We start from the raw sequence: 17,160 nt of genomic DNA on the forward strand, positions 1-17,160 counted from the left end.
TTTCAACCAGGCAAAAACCATTTCTAGCGTACTACCCATACAAATTCTGGTGGCTGGAGGTTTGGCCTGTAGGTTGTAGCTCACTGACGGCTGATATAGAAAAAGAACACACACACACACACACACACACACACACACACAGACGGAGTAAAGCAAATATGTATGGCATAATGCCAACATAGTGAATCTGGGTGAAGGGCATAGGGGAGTTCTTCATATTCTTCTTACAATTCTTCAGCAAGTTTGAAATTATTTAAAAATAAAATGTTACATGAAAGACGTGATTTTCTTCTCCGGGGACCCAGGAAGGAGAGAGTGAGGATGCTGTGTGAATTCAGGAAACCAAACCCTCTCATCTCAGGGTCAGGGGAGACTTGCTCAAAGTTTTCTTTGATGTTGTTCCTAATTGTTATCTATTCACTTCATTGCCTTCACATCTTTATTTTCTGGCTTGACTGTCATATCTAGAGACCCCTCTTGGCACACGTGAGTGTTTAGGCTCTGGTCTCACCCTTTGACCATCCCCTTTTTTTCTGCCTCTGGTAAATACATTTCTCTACCACCCATGAAAACAGACACCTTAAATATGTTCATTGGATTATTGTTTCTAATTTCATCGTCTCTGTCCCTCATATTGTTTCCTCCACATTACTGGTGCTTGTCTTAGATTACCAGAACTCTAGAGGGAAGGGGTTGTTCTGAGCATATGGTGTAATGTTGGGGGAGGTGTGCTGGGCAGCATGATGGAGAAGTTGCAGTATTCATCCTCCTTGCCTTGGGGTAAAGCCTGTTGTATTTCCCCGGGGCTTGTGGCCCTGAATGGTTATTTCCAGAGCCTCGGGGTAGGGAAGGCTGGCTTTAAAGGAAGAGGTGCGTCCTTTTCTTAGTTGACATAGCAAGAACTGTCTTCATTGCCAGGATCAGAAACCCAACTCAAACTGGCCTAAGTGAAAAGGAATTTATTAATTCATATCACCGAGAGCCTTGCATTCAGACCTGGTTAGATCTAAGGGCTGAATTGATGCCGTGAGAATTCTGTCTTGCACTGCACTGAAATTCTGTTTTCCTGTTAGGCTTCATTTGCTCAGCAGCCCCAGGTGCACTTTCTACCAGATTAGCAAACTGAGCAGGAGGGCGTTTCTAAACCAATACTTCTAAACCAGAGTCCCAGGGCTGACTCTCATTGGCCCAGTTTGAGCCATGTGTCTACCTCTGAACCAGTCAGTGGCTGGGGGGATTGGAGGTTATTGATTGGCCAGGCCTGGATCACATGACCGCTGTTGGCATGGAGACTGTTAGCTCTCCTCAAACCATCTGGACCAAGAAGAGGTTGAGGAGAGGTGGCCTCTCAGAGGCATATTTGGTTGCTATTGCTATTAGGAAGGATGGAACCGGGGTAGGAGAAAAAAAGCATAGTTCTTACACAAGTGCTGTGCCTTGCTACCTACCCTACTTCCAGTCCTAGTTGTCTAAGCCACATCTTTGATAGTGGTAGCTGTACGTCATCTCAGCTGTCCAACTGACTTCCACAGTCACGTCCAACTGTGAAAAACGACCCATTCACCTTCTCCCATCCACCCTGCTTGGGCTCTTCCATCCCTCAGGAAACCCACAGGATCTACAAGCAGAAGCTGGAGGAGCTGACCTCACTCCAGACTTCGTGTAGCAGCTCCATCAGCAAGCAGAAGACGCGTCTGAAGGACCTAAAGCACGCACTCCAGAGGTAGGCGACGCTGAGCTCCCTGGGTTCTAAGGGACAGAAACCCAACTCAAAGCTGGCTGAAGCAGAGAATGGATATTTTAATGGAAAAAAACAGAAGTAGCTTCAGACATTACTGGATCCAGGGGTCGAAAGTTGTTTTTAGGAATCTGTTGTCTCTCCCCCCGCCCCCACTTCTAAATTCTGCCTTTCTCTAGATTGGCTTCACCCTTAGCTGAGCGTCCCCCCCGACCGAGATGCCTACCGGCAGTGCCAGACTTATATCTTCCAGACTTACATCCTCCAGCCTTGCTTTCTATTGGTTTGGTTTGGTTACCCAGCAGAATAACTTGTTTTTCAGTGAAAGTTCTGGGTGTGATCCTACTTGGCTGAAATTGGTCACGTGCTCGTTTGTGAACCAATCACTGAGACTCTGGTTAGGCAAGACTAGGTCATACGCTTAACTTATGGACCTGGGGGATGGGACAGCCTTACTGGAACTATATAGAGGGGGGAAAGAGGAGGAGAGGTAGTTTTCCAGAGGAAAGTTGTTATAGGTCTTTGGTGGAGGTGGTAGGAAGTCTGGCATCCCCAGAGGGAAATACTTAAGCTCACGACTTAGTTCAGTTCTTGAGGCCACGATCGTATGTTCACTTCTTAGTCCTCATGTCTTCATGGTTTGGGAAGTGCTCTCATCCCCCATAGGTGAAGGAGTCCCGTGGCTGCTGTGATCCCCAGGCAGGCAAGGAGACCGAGGCTCTGAGTGACTTATCCCAGTTGACTTAGCTAAGTCTCCACACCATAGTGTGTAACTCTTGGTCAATTCTTCCCTTCCCTTGTGGACAATTTTTGCAAACATTACTGATTATATTCCTAATCTTGGGTGACCATTTTGGAAATGGAGGCCCATTAATCATGGAGTAAGAGTGTGGATGGTTCCGTGTAATGACATCGCCACTCTTGGAAAAACATATCTTACTGATGGTAAGACTCAATAGTCTTTATCAGTCTAGGATTTTTCAACCCTGGTACTGTTGATAATTGGGCTGCAGGGTCTGTCTTGTGTGTTCTAGGATGTTAAGCGGCATCCCTGGCCTCTACACCCTAGATGCCAATAGAACCCTCCACCCCTGTTTGACAAACAAAATGTTCCTAGGTGTTGCCAAGTATCCCCAGTTGAGAACCATTTGGTTAGAAGGTTGACCCAAGAGGACACACCTACTATTCTGAGAGGGTGTCCACTGGCTTGTTTTTCTAGTTTTGAGAGTTAAATATCACCAAGGAAAAACAGTGATCAGTTGGTTGCTAATACTTTTAAAGCACTTTCTTGTCTGCCCTTCTAGTAATGTTCACACTCTTCTTTTAGAAGAGTCAGAAGCATGGTATTGCCTCTAGAGGTCCATTGAGCTCATACTGTGTATCAAGGATCATTCTAAATGTGTTATATTTGGTGTACTCACTCAGTCCTCACAGTATTGTCCATGAGGTAGGCTTGATGCTACCCCTGTTTTTCAGGTATGGAAAATGAGGCAAAGAGGTAAAAGGACTTTCCCAAGGTCACAAGGCTAGCAGGGACCCAGTGTCAAACCCACAGGGTGCAGAGGGAGAATTGAGGTTGTAAGAAGCATCGAGATAGAAAGATGGGAGGGCAGTGCCCAGAGCTCCCACATTCTTCCTCCATTCTGAGTAACAGCCCTGCTTCTCCTATGCCCACACCTCTGACCAAACAGGTACAAGAAGCATGCCAGTCGGGAGGAGGCAGAGCTCATTCAGCAGATGAGTGCCAACATCAAGGAGCGGCAGAATATCTTCTTCGACATGGAGGCCTACCTGCCCAAGAAGAATGGGTAGGAGCTGGGAACTTATCGCACCCCTGCTGCGGGCAGACGCCCAGGCTTAGAGTACTTGGTCTGTGTGACTCCCACCTCCCTGCTGGAGCTTGGGGTTGAGGGGAAAGAAGGGAAGCAAGGGCAGAAAAGAGAAGGAGTCTTCCTCATACGTTCGTCCATGGAACAGGAGGGGATCTCAGAGTGACCTTCCTGGTGACTGTCAGAGGGCTTTTGCGAGGAACTAGGTACAAGATTTGGCTTCTAGCACCTGCCACATGCCTGGTGCCACCTGAGGTTAAGAGGAAAGATGTTTTCTCCCAAACAACAAACATTTATTTATTTTATTTTTATTTTAAATTCCAGTATAGTTAATAGACAGTATTATATTAGTTGCAGGTGTACAATAGAATGATTCAACACTTCCATACATCACCCAGTGCTCATCACAAGTGCCTTCCTTCATACCCATCACCTTGTTCACTCCCCCCACCCCCTCGCCTCTGGTAACCATCAGTTTGTTCTCTGTAGTTAAGAGTCTATTTCTTGGTTTCTCTCTCTCTCTCTATTTTTTTTTCCTTTGAGAACAAACATTTATTTAGCGCCTGCTGTATGCCTAGCATTGTGCTGGGGGCTCTTGAATTGTCTACAGCTTGGTGAGTCAGAACCAGGTATCCAAATTCTACAAGGTTCAAAGACATTAGGGGGTGTTTTGCTCAGGCGACAGCCCAGGTTTGGATGTGAACACTCTGACTCCAGAGCTTGTGTTCCTTCTGTCTTCCTCCTTCGGAGAAGTCCCATTTCCTCCCTCAAGTGACATCACTGCCACCTGTCCCAGAGCGAGATCAGACAGTGTTGTATCGAAACCTGAGGTGGGCTGCTAAGTGCGCTCCCATCACTGCCCTGTGGCCCTCTCTCCCGCTTTGGCCTAGCACTGAGTCAGAGCTCCCCTGTCAGGAGGCTTACTAGCCCTTTTACACTTGAAGCCATTCCTCTTGGCTTCTCCTCTTTTGCCATATTTGGTGAAAAATTCCCTGAGTTGGGTGGTGAAAATTTTCCATAGAATGAAACCGCATGACCTTTTTTACAACGCGGCTCAGAGCCACTTTCCCAGCTCCAGTCTCCTCTGTGCATTTTATATCAGTTGGCAAGCTGTGGATTACAAATGACAGAAAGCCCAACTCAAAATGCTTACAAAAAATAGGCGATCTATTGGCTCATGTAACTTAAAGGTGCGGATGTTGCTGTGGGTCTGGCTGGATCCTGCTTCAGTATCAAATGATACTGTTAGGCTGTATCATGAGCTTTCCTTTTACTCCCTTTGCCATGTGTGTTTTGTTCTTAGGGAGACTTTTCTCTCCAAGCTGGCCCCAGGAGCTCTGGGTTTGCTTTCTTCCAGTTTAGCAGTTCCAGTAGAGAAAGCCTCTTTGTTTCTTAGTAGTTCTGGGAAAAGTCCCAGGACTGAGTCTCATTGGCCTGTGACCAGTGTGTCACATATGACCCTTATTGACCCAATCAGGAGGATGCACTGCTCTGATTGGCTAAGCCTGGGTCCTGTGCCTTAGCCTAGGACCTGGAAGGAAGAGATTCTCTGAAAGGAAATGTCACCGCTCCTTCAGGAAGTAGGGACTGTATCGCAAGGCGAAAAGAACTTTATGTTCTTTTTACACCTGTGTTCCAGTTACACCAGACCGGAAATGCCCCTAGAATTTACTCAGAGTGAGAAAGTAGACTTTTCCATTTGCTTTTTTCCTCTCAACCTTCTACTCATCCTTCAAAGCCCAGTTCAGATGTTACCAACGTGATGAAGCCTTTCCAAAACCCCTTTCCCTCTGTAGAATTACACCCTACCTCCCCCGAGATTTCGTAACCCTTTACTTGCACCTTTATTAGTGCCGTTAAAGTACAGGCTATTGTAACAAAAGCCCAATGATATGGGGGCTCAAACAAGGGGGAGGTTTCTCTTCTCATACATAGCAGTCCAGAGGTGAGTGGACCAAGAGTGGCGGGCTCATGGAGTCACCTAGGGACTCGGGGTCCTTCCAGCTCCAGCTCACTGCTTCACCACCCTTCAGGGAGTTGTCCCCATCTGCATCCCCAGAGCTGGCTCGCACCGTCACATCCTCAGGAAGTGGAGGGCAAGCAGATGCTTTTTACCAAAAAAAAAAGAAAAAAGAAAAAAAAAAGCCATTTCCAGGTGAAGCCAAAAACACACATATTCTCTGATCCAGAAATTCCACTCCTGTCTTATGTATAGCCGGCGGAAATGAGTGCTTCTGCCCTTGAATAGACATGTATAAGAATGTCCACAGTAAAGAGTCCAGACACAAAAGGCCCCATGTTGCGTGAGTCTTTTTGTACGAAATGTCCAAAATAGGCAAATCCGTAGATGTAGAGTGGATTGGTGGTTGCCAGGTGCTGGGGGGAGGGAGGAAAGGGAGCGACTGCTGACAGGTATGGGCTTTCTTCTGAGATGATGAAAATGTTCTAGAATTAAGTAATGGTGATGGTTGTACAATGTTGTGAATATACTGGAAACCCTGAAGTTGTATATTTGAAAACGCTGCTGTTATGGGGGGGCCCGCCTGGCTTAGTCGGAAGAGCATGTGACTTTTGATCTCAGAGTCGTTAGTTCAAGCCTCACCTGGGGTATAGAGAGCACTTAAATAAATAAAACTTAAAAAAAAAAAAAACGGTGACATTATGGTATGTGAATTATATCTCAGTTTAAAAAAAAAAGAAAAGAAAAGAACGTTCACAGCAGCTGTATTTCTATTAGCCAAAAACTGAAAACAACTTAAGTGTTTGTCAGTAGTAGAATGAATAAATAAGTTGTGGTATCTCCACTCAGGGGCCTACTGGATACAGACAACGTGGATGAATCTCACAGACATAACATTGAGGGAAAGAAGCCGGGCATAAAATAGACTGTAGGTTATACTTCGATTTTAAAAAGAATGCTTTTTAAACTGACCTAGAAATTGTACACATACCTTCTTCACCTCATTGGCTGGAACTTAGTCACATGCTCATGTTAGCTGCAAGGGAGCCTGGGAAATATGGTCTCTGAGCCAGCTAAAATGGGGGAAAATGGGTTAGTCATGACTGTCGTGTGCCATAGTTGTCACATTCTCTACTTAGCCATTATTCTCCATGTGAGAATTTTATTGCTGAGTTTAGCACCCTATTTTCTAACATCAGTGCTCAATGCATGCTTATCGTTTGAACGTTTTTGGTTGGGGCCCACTCCCATGGCTGGTAAGGAATGAGTCAGCCCTCACAGGTACTTTCCTTCCAGGCTCTACTTAAATCTGGTCCTTGGCAATGTGAATGTGACCCTTCTCAGCAACCAGGCCAAGTAAGTATCTCTGACCCCCCCACCTGGCTTTAGGGAATCCAGGCATTTTGCTCTTTCAACTTAGGAGAAATGAACCTAGCTAGAATTTTTGCATAAATAAAAAAATTTAATAGTTGGGGCTCTGGCTCTTGGTCTTTCTGACACTCTCCTTCTCAGTGGGGAGGCCACCCTGGGAGGGTTCCTTCCTTCTTTTCATTCAGTCAGTATGTTGGGGGAACAGAACGGCTCCTGCTCCACTCCACTCCTTATCAACACACCATTCTCCTGGGAAGCAGGTGGTACCGTCTACCTGAAATCAGTCCATCCCAGGGGCAGTAGAGCCGTGTGTTTCTGCTGCAGTAGCTGGTTAGGGAGGAGCCCATCATCCCCTGCGCATCTCCATCAGCAGCCCAGAGACCTACCCCAGGGGTCCAGGGATGTGGGAAGCTTTGCACGTTGGTCCTCTTTCTTTAATTGATCATCACCATTAATTCAAGGCCAGAGCTTTCCTTTAGTGGAATCAGAAGGTTCTTGTGGGCAGTGGGTGGTGGTAGGTGAAGGATCGAATGGGGCTGAGGATTCTGCCCCCAGATGGGATATAGTTACATCACTATAACTATAGTCATGGTTACGTGACCTTTCCTGGGGGTGCCTGTCACTGCAGATTTGCTTACAAGGACGAGTATGAGAAGTTCAAGCTCTACCTGACCATCATCCTGCTCCTGGGAGCTGTGGCGTGTCGATTTGTCCTTCACTACAGGTAACGGGAAGCGTGGTGGTGTGCGTAGGCGTAGGGTGGGGGGTCTCTCCTGCATCTGTAGTGTTTGGGGGATTGTCGGTAGAGAGCCTCTTCTCATGTGAAATAGTCCTGTCCACTCGACCTCCGTCCAACAGTATCTACTGGACAGCGACTGGAGAGACCTTATAACTAGTATTTAGGGAAGAGCCCAATGGCACACCCACACAGTGGATTATTATTCCAATAATAAATAGGCATAAAGTAGTGACACACGCTGCAACATGGATGAACCTGGAAAACACTGTGTTCAGTGAAAGAAGTTAGTCACAAAAGGCCACATATTGTGTGATTCCATTTATATGAAATATGCAGCACAGGCAAATCTATAGAGACAGAAAGCAGATTAGTGGTCAGGAGCTGGGGGTGGGTACTGTTGATGGGTATGGGGTTTCTTTTGGAGTGAGGAGAATGTTCCAGAATTAGAGGTGATGAATGTACAGCTCTGTGAATATACAAAAAATTAATGAATTATACATTTTGAAAGGGTGAATTTTATGGTATGTGAATTATATATCAATTATACAAAGAGAAAGAGAAAGCAGGAAAAAAGGAAAGGAAGAAGGGAAAGAAGAAAAGAAAGATCACAGACTGCCTGGGTTTGAGTCCTGGCTCTGAGACCAACTGGCTGTCACCATGAGCAGGTTCCCAGCCTCAGTCTCCCCATCTGTAAAATGAGGGTGACACCAGGCTTTGTTAACACTGTGCGTGGAGGGCTCTGCCCAGGCCTGGCACCAGCGGTGCTGGTGAGAGCGTCAGCCACTGCTTTTGGTGCCGGACGAGGCCACACGGCTCTGAGAGGCTGAGTCCGTGGGTTCGGGCTGCCTTACCTCAGGGGGTTTCGTTTCTCCCTCTGGCCTCGGGTTTTGTGCCCCAAGGGGAGGCGGGGGAGTACAGCTTGGGCATTTGGCCCGTGTGTCAGGGCTTTATGTCCTGGCAGGCGCTTGGCTGGGAGTCCAGTTTCTGGTCTGGCCACTTGAATGTCCAGACAAAGGCTCTTTTAGGTCCTGGGCCCGTGCCTGCCTGCTGCCTCGGGCCTGGCCTGCTTGCCCAGAGGGTAAAAGCTGCACACATCAGTACTGCCTGCTCACATGCCCCTCTGGAAGGGATAGACGTTCTTGATGTGCAACCAGATTCCCCAGCGCTGGGACATCTTGGCCCTCAAAGGGCAAACCTGTGGTGTGTTGTCAAGTTCGAAAGTTCAGCAGGGGCCTGGGTCTTTCAACATTTCCCAGGGCTATTGTAATGAAGCGCCACGAACTGGATGGTTTGGAACAACGGAAATCTATTTTCTCACAGCTGTAGAGGCCAGAAGTCTGAAATGAAGGTGTTGGTGGGACTGTGCTCTCTCTGAAGGCTCTGGGGGAGGATCCTGCCTCTGGGGGCTGCCAGCTTCCTTGGCATTCCCTGGCTTAAAGCTGTTTCCCTCCAGTCTCCGCCTCATGTGCCTCAATCTTGTCATGTAGCCTCCGTCCCCATGTGTCCCTGTGTTTCTCTCTTGGCCTTCTTAGGAGGACACCAGTCTTTGGATTCAGGGCCCACCCTAACCGGATATGACCTTATCTTAACTAATTCCATTTGCAAAGATCTTATTTCCAAATAAGGTCATATTCTGAGGTTCTGGGTGGACCTGAATTTTGAGGGAACACTATTCAACCTAGTATACCTTCCGTGGGTTAAAGATAGGACAGGGGAAGGGGGCTGGACCGGCAGCTCACCCCTGTTCCGCTCTTCAGTGAAGTTTGCCCTGCTGTTTGACCTTGGGCAAATGACCTAACCTCTCCCCACCTTGGTTTCTTCACACACAAAATGAGGAGAGTGGGAGCTAGTTGGTAGGATGGCTGAGAGGACCGGATAGGCTCTATTTGCAGTGTTTAGAGTAGTGTGCTTGGTGCATACGTGCCCTCTAAGTGTGAGCAGTTGGGATTCCTGCCACCATTTTGTGCTAAGGCTGGGCAGGCTGCAAGAGACCACAGCTTAATATCCAGTGCATCCAAGGAGCGGGATTCTCTTTCCTTACTCCTGCCCCCGTGGGATGGTTTCCTTGCTGTGTGCTCCACCGACAAGCCCTTCTATGGTGCCTGTAAGTCTGGGCCTGGGGGTGGCCAATGTCCTTCAGAACAGTGGGTCCTAGTCCAGCTCTGCCACTCACAGATTGTGTGACCTTGAGTAGAGCCCTTGTTCTCTCTGTGTCTGCTTCTTCGTCTTCCCCATGGCCAGAAGACATCTGCCCATGTTGTCTGGTCCTCAGGAGGCGTTGGTGAGGCTGCTGGAGAGTGTGATGCCTCTTTCTTCTGCCTTCAGGCCAAGAGGCTGTGTCTAGTTGGGATTGTCCTCTATCGGGATTGGCTTTTGAAGGTTCAGGAAAAAGGTGGTTGGAGTTAAGCTCAGGTTAGTTGGGCTTGGGTTTGGATCTCACTCCTGGGGAGCTCACTTACTCTCTCTGAGCCTCAGTATCCTCATCTGTGAAATGGGAAGTTGTCCTGTCTTGGTGTGTTCGCCTCAAAGCAACCCCTAAGACAAGCATTTGAGTGCCAGTAGTTTCTTTGGGAGGTGATCCCAGGAAACATTGGTAGGGAAATGGGAAGTGAGACAGGAGGGGCTCCCCTGTGGGCATCTGGAGTCCAGTGCTGCTGAGGAAATGGGGGACAGCATGGAACAGGCCTCTGTTACCCACTTGAGGGACGAGGGAGCAAGGGTATTTATCTTCCAACTGCTGTTGGTCAGGGGAGTTGAGGACTGCTTCCAAAGGGCATTAATTCCCCCTCCCTCCTGATCTGCCTCTTGCACCAGCAGAATGAGCTCTGGGGGCCTCCGAAAGCCCCCAGGCATGCCAGGAATGGCAGGGTCTGGCTGTCGGAGTCAAGTGGACGGGCATAGATGTGGTAAGTGCATCTCTCTGCCACGGGAAACAGTCCTGTAGGCTTGGTCTAGGACTCGGAGAGATCATCCACGTAAAATGCCTGCAGCATTGCAAGTTCCCAGTAATTAGAGCCGGCCTGGCGTGGCATGAGTCACGGTCCCCAGAGAGGTGCACGTTCTAATCCCCAGAACCTGCGAATATGTGACCTTACTTGGCAAAACGTCTCTGCAGATAGACTGAGTGGAGGAACTTGAGAAGAGATTATCCTGGATTATTCAGTGGGCCCAGTTTACATCCAAGGGTCCTTATAAGAGGGAGGTGGAAGGGCCAGAGTCAGAGAAGGAAATGTGATGCTGAGCCATGAAACAAGGAATGCAGGTGCCTCTAGAAGCTGGAACAGGTCAGCAAGTGGATTCTCCCCGAGAGCTTCCAGAAGGAACCGAGCCCTGCTGACCCATTTCAGACTTCCGGCCTCCAGAACTGTAAGAGAAGAAACGTGTGTTGCTTTCAGCTGCTACGTTTGTGGTCTTTGTTACGGCAGCAACAGGGAGCTCATACACTCTGGCAGAGAAGGCTGAGCTGGCGCCTCAGGCATGTCCCTAAAGTACTGGGGCCATAAAACTGTCTTTTTATTCCCCTCTTCATGGATAAGATGTAGGAAAGGACCAATGAAAAACGTCCTGGTAACCACGACTCACGACTGGGTCTGCCTCCTGCCTGGAGGTGAGCTCAGATGTCGGTGTCCGAGTGACCCTCTGCCCTGGGGAGGCTGTCCCCACTCCAACACCCCATTCAAGTCAAATAGGCCTTTGATTTCCTCAGAGTTAAGTGTCGGAGACTCATTTCTCAGGCTTTGGATACTCTGTGATACTTCTCAAAATTGTAACAGGGAATGCTGGTAGCCCTTCCTGTGCTTCAGGCACCATTCCACGTGCTTCGTGTGTTAAGCTCAGCTGCTGCTCACAGCAGCTTACACGGGAGCTGCTGTCACTCTCCCCACTTCAGTGCGGGAAGTGATTGCACGGGAGAATCACCGACTTGCCCCTGGTCCCACGGCTGGGAAGAGGCAGAGCTGGGATTTGAACTCAGGCTCTGTGCTTCCAGAGTCAGTTTCTGGCCTTCCCAAGACTGCCTTTGCAGGCAATGGTTTGGGAGGGCTTGGGGTTGAAAGTCTGTCATCTGTTACCACAAAACAGGGTCACATAGCTTAAAAGACAACCTTCCAACTTTGGCTCTTATTGTTCGAATCACACCCCTCCATTTCCCTCCCAGGGTTATCAGAGTTGTCCCAGTTCAGAGATGGAAACGGAGCAGAGTGGGAGTGTTCTCCCTTCCCGGGGCGGATGGCTAGCGCCCCGTACAGTCATGTCTGTTCCCGTGCTGAATGGATCCATATGGCGCTGGGAAGGACAGAGGCGCTTCCCTTTGGGGTGCAAGCTAGAGTCTCCATTAGAGCCCTTCTGAGGGGCTGTCTGTCATAGGCTCTGTCCCAGGATCCTTCACCCAGCAATATTCAGGTAGGGGTCAGCCTTTGATAGACAGCAAAGCCGAGGCCAGGGAATCTCTGACGAGGTCACATACCGTGTGTCTGCCAGCTCTCTATTCTGACCAGAGCACAGCAACAGCTGCAGCCCCTCTGTTCTGTCCTAAGGCCTCTCTGCCCGGGTCTGGGCCATGAGGACTGTAGAGAAAGCAGGGAGTTCTTAATTCATCTTACAGCCAATTCAGGCCTTAATTTTTTGTAAGTGCAACAAAGTTTATAAATCTTTTAAGGGGACAGAGGGAATTTACATTTTGACACTATAGACAGTTTAAAATATTCAGTTTTCTGCTTAAAGTCCTCCTGTTGCCCTTCCACCAAAAATTTTACATCAGACAATAAGAATTTAGAAGGGAGAGAGGATGTCCTAGGCTGACCACTCAGGGAGTAACAGGGAAGGGGACGAAACCTCAGCTGGAGCCTTAAAGGCAAGCAGGATTCTGGTAGAAAGGTGAGGAAGGGGACTGGCAGGCTAGGTGGTGGCCATGCTTCTTCGGTCTTCCCCGGGATCAGCGGGTCTTCCCAGAGGCAGCCTGGGTGGGCAGCCCTCATCCAGGTTTGCTGTTCTGTTGCCGTGTGGGTGGGAGAGCCGTTCCTGGTTCTCATGCCTGCGCTCCTCCCTGGGGCTGTTTCTTTCCCCCAGGGTGACGGATGAAGTTTTTAACTTCCTGCTGGTGTGGTATTACTGCACCCTGACAATTCGGGAGAGTATTCTCATCAGCAATGGCTCAAGGTAATTGGGGGCCCGGCTTTGTGGGGGGAGTTGGGGGAGCCAAAGGGAGATCTGTCATGGAAGGGTTGCAGGTGAGGGCTGTCACCCTCAGCCTGTATTCCCTTCCTCTGTCGAGGGGAAGGGGTGTCCCTGACTGCTCCAGGGAGGAGGAAAACCAGTCTGCTGCTGCCGTGTCACCTCCTGTGGTCAGTCTCCTGCTTACCAAAACTCTAACTCAAATGATTTTAACACAACAGGGAATCTGGTTCTTCTATCAATGAACAGGTCAGTTGGGACTGACTTCAGGTCAAGCTTAATCTAGGTGTTTGACAATGGCATCGGAACCCACTTCTCTCCACCCCTCACCTCTGCCTTCTACTTTGCTGTCTTCATTCTCAGGCTTCATGCAGAGGCACCCTGGAGCTCCGGGCCCACGTCTTTATTTCCAGAATTCCCAGCAAAATACGGCACCTTGCTGTTTTCCAAGAGCCTCACTGGGTCACATGGGCATTTGCTGAACCATGTGCCTGTCTCTGAACCAGTCACTGTGGCCAGAGAATGCGTGGCTGTGATTGGTTGGGCTTGAGTCTCATGGCCTCCCCTATGGGCTGTCATTAGAAGCCTAGGAGCTGAGTCTCAGGAGGGCAATGGGTGGGTCCCCAGAGGAAAATTGGGATACTGTCATCAGAAGGATGAATGGATTCTGGTGACAAGAATAGATGGTCCTCCACAGGGAGATGGGGAGGACGGAGGACACGTGGTGAGGGTCTTGATTCAGACGTGCCCTGTTACTCCCGCAGTGCTGAGGAGGAAAACGGCCAGGCTGGGAGTGAGGGTTCCTGAGTTCTGCTGTTCCTGAGCGGCTCTGGCGCCACGGGCAACTGAAGTCCCCTCTCTGGGCTATTTCACAGCCCCTGGGGACGTGTGCCTCAGCATTGCTGAGTGAGTGGAGGCACAGTTGGGGGTCCCCACCTCTGAGGGCCTGCAATACGAGGAGCCCCGCTATTTTGTCATTCTCCTTCCTACCCCACCTGTCTCTGAGCTGAGAGTCTTTGGGGCCCAGTTAAGAACCATGATTTGCCACCTGCAGGACCCATTTTCCGTAGGTCTGATTTCCTTTTCAGAGCAGCTGTTTCATCTCTGTGTACCCTACTTGTCCCTATTTTTCCCTGAAACGGAAGGTAACAACCTCCCAGTCCCTCCCTGCTTCTTCCCTCCTGGATGCTAGTAAGGAACTGTCATGACTGTGTATTTAAGACTGGGGACGTTAGCAAACCCCTAAATAATTTGCCACCTTTTCACTTTTCTGCCCAGTGGTCTCTTATGGCAGATCCCTGCCCTGCCAGGCATTAACCTGAAGGTAGAGCCCAGAGGTAAGGACCAGGGGCCCAGCGATTTTTAGGTATGCAGCCCCGTAGCATGTAGCCCGTTAGAAAAGATCAGTGTTTCTCAAATGGCACTCATTCTTGACCCATCCTCGTCATTTTTGCCTTTTCCATGTATCATCTGGATGATAATTTTCACATTTTAAATCAACCTCTCTTTTTTTTTTTAAGTAAATACTAGTTTAGTTTAAAAGGAAATTTTATTTCGTCACCATACATGGAAAACCAGCATCTTGCAGGAAAGAGGAAGTAGGATAAAAATATCCTTTTGTTTTCCTTGTATAACGTACTGAAGTCAATTATTCTTGCTTCGGGGAGGCTCTGAGCCTGAGGCCTGCTATCTCTCTGTGTGTGTCCGTGTGTGTAAAAAGGGGAGATTAGCGGACCTTGAGAGGCATTAAAGAGACTCTCTCCTTGACTTAATCAGGAGAACAAAGAACTGAACAAATGACCTCTCGCCACATGGTTCAGTATCATCTCATGTTACACTCGAATGTCGTCTAAAACTTGGTGGTACGCTCCCCATGCTTTGGGAAACACTGAAGTAGAAAATCTTACCAAAGAAATAACATTCATAGTCTTCCTTAATTTTAGTGAGTAGTATTTTTCTGGTTTTGGGTGTCGTTGGAGGGGAGCCAGGGTGGTAGGTAGTGGGGAAAGAGGCCCAAGGCAAGTGGCAAGGCCTCCTTGTTATGAACTCTCTTCCTGTTCCCATGGGCTTGCTGTCAGCCTTAAAGTTTGACCCTTCTGATGGACTCTTACATTAAGAGTCTTCAGAGGCATGCTGCATCCCTAACAGTCACTAACACTTTGCGAGTTACTCTAGTCAGCTCTTTATCGTGTGACAAGCTGTGAATGCGGGTGGGGGTATGTGTGTGGTGTGGTTACCAGAGGGAAGGGAACAGGACTGAGTGGAGGTCCTTGCCAGTGTGGGCACACCAGGAAAGTGGGGAGGAGGACACAAGAGGGTAGAAGTGGGGTTCCAAAGCCAGGCCTCGTTTGCCTGACACTTCAGCAGGTATCTCAGGTTGTAATGGCACTGGTCCTCTGGGCCTATCTCCCTGCTTTGGCCTGGGGCAGGGGTTTGGATGTGTGGGGGCTGGGGACTGGAATGGGTGGGATGGGCTTGATGCTTTATCTTCTGGAATGACTGGGAAGCTGTAGCTTATTAGCACAATGAGCAAATCAAGTTCCCCCTCAACTCCTGCAAATGAGAGAAACTACCCTGCTAGGAGTACACATGAAGGGGGGACATATATAGGCATACCTTGTCTAACTACACTCCGCAGATACTGTGTTTTTTTACAAACTGAAGGTTTGTGACAGCCTTGTGTTGTCATTTTCTGTCTCTGTCACATTTTGGTAATTCTTGCAGTATTTCAGACTTCTTCCTTATTATTATATTTGTTATAGTGATCTGTGATCAGTGATTACAGTTTGCTGGAAGCTCAGGTGATGGTTAGCATTTTTTAGCAATGTATTTTTTTTTAAAGATTTTATTTATTTATTTGACAGAGATAGAGACAGCCAGCGAGAGAGGGAACACAAGCAGGGGGAGTGGGAGAGGAAGACGCAGGCTCCCAGCGGAGGAGCCCGATGTGGGGCTCGATCCCATAACACCGGGATCACGCCCTGAGCCGAAGGCAGACGCTTAACCGCTGTGCCACCCAGGCGCCCCTTTAGCAATGTATTTTTAAATTAAGGTATCTACATTGTTTTTCTAGACATGCTATCTCATACTGACTAGACTACAGTATAGTGTAAACGTAACTTCCAGAGGCACTGGAAAACCAAAAACTTCATTTGACTTACTTTATTGCGACATTTGCCTTATTGCAGTGCCCTGCAAGTGAACCCACAATATCTCTGAAGTATGCCTGTAGACCAGTGGTTCAAGGACGTGAAGAGGGCTCACACAATGCTAACAGTCCTCCTCCCCGATCTCTTGCCCGTTGGAAGCACTGGCTTCCGGCAGCCCAGACCAGCATCTCTTCAGATGGACAATCTCACAGGAAGAGCGCTTTCCTTCGCAGATCCAGTTGTAATTTGGAGACAGATTTCTGATTGGCTCGGCTGAGGTCACATGCTCATCCCTGAGCCAATCAGTGTGGCTGCAGGGATGCAGAGCCCTGATAGGCTGGCTCTGAGTCACGTGCCCAGTTATATCACTCCGCTTCCCCTCAGTCACCCAGACTGAGAGCGGGTGAAGTGGTTCACCCAAAGAAAGGCCTGGCGTGCAACCGGAATGCGGGGGGTGGGACGGGGGTGGGGTGATTGACAGAAAGGCAAAACAGCAGATGTCCTCTACAGTTAGTTCTGGGCCAGAATAAATAATGAATCAGAGATCGTGTTAGCTTTCCTGGCCAGCCAGCCCATGGGTGCCTGCTTCCCACTGGCTATTATAGGGGCCTTTCCTAGGATAAAGCCGTGTAGGGGTGGCCAGGAGGGATCCTCAGTGTGGAAGCCGTTCCCCCACCTGCCCACGTGACTCGAAGCTCAAAGCCAGAAACAGTCTGTGGTTGCTGGTCTATGAGGGGTACCCGTATGCAAATGTGGCTAAGGTGTCCTGAAAGGAGAGCCATGGTATCCTCGGGCACAATGCCCAGATACCAGGCCATGCTATTTCTACACGGTGGCTATGTGTGTACCACTCTTCATTGGGTATCTACTGTCTGCTCTTTAAAATGCCCGTAAGCCCTGGCAAGCTGTATTTCCATGGCAAAACAGGCCCAAAGGGTGAACACTAATGGGTCGAGGTTTCTTTTGGGGTGATAAAAAAGTCCTAAAACTGATAGTGGTCATGGTTGTACAACTCTGTGAATATACTCAAAGCCACCAACATGTGTACTTTAAATGGGGGAATTATATGATATTCGAACTCAGTTACAGTAAAACGGTTGCATGAACACACATGTGCACAAAACCAGCTCAGCACCCTGGAGTGTGCAGATGGACAAGGGGGCTCGAGAACGCCATGCCAGGGAAGAAGCAATTTCTAGCCT

At 48.8% G+C, this 17,160-nt stretch overlaps 1 protein-coding gene across 3 annotated transcripts in view; it reads left to right on the top strand.

The window, feature by feature from the left end:
- The window catches only part of TMEM120B (transmembrane protein 120B), a 45,000-nt gene that overhangs the window by 15,152 nt on the left and 12,688 nt on the right, over nt 1-17,160 (top strand). For 2 of the 3 annotated variants that reach the window (XM_026514831.3, XM_026514832.4), the window contains exons 2-6: nt 1,605-1,723; nt 3,430-3,546; nt 6,824-6,883; nt 7,527-7,622; nt 12,705-12,794. In XM_026514831.3, the coding sequence (XP_026370616.1) occupies nt 1,605-1,723; nt 3,430-3,546; nt 6,824-6,883; nt 7,527-7,622; nt 12,705-12,794 (482 nt within the window). The remainder of the gene's footprint in view (nt 1-1,604; nt 1,724-3,429; nt 3,547-6,823; nt 6,884-7,526; nt 7,623-12,704; nt 12,795-17,160) is intronic. The other variant, XM_044389848.3, reaches the window with a different exon arrangement.

The sequence above is a fragment of the Ursus arctos genome, unplaced genomic scaffold (assembly GCF_023065955.2).
Source record: "Ursus arctos isolate Adak ecotype North America unplaced genomic scaffold, UrsArc2.0 scaffold_34, whole genome shotgun sequence".
Taxonomy (NCBI): domain Eukaryota; kingdom Metazoa; phylum Chordata; class Mammalia; order Carnivora; family Ursidae; genus Ursus; species Ursus arctos.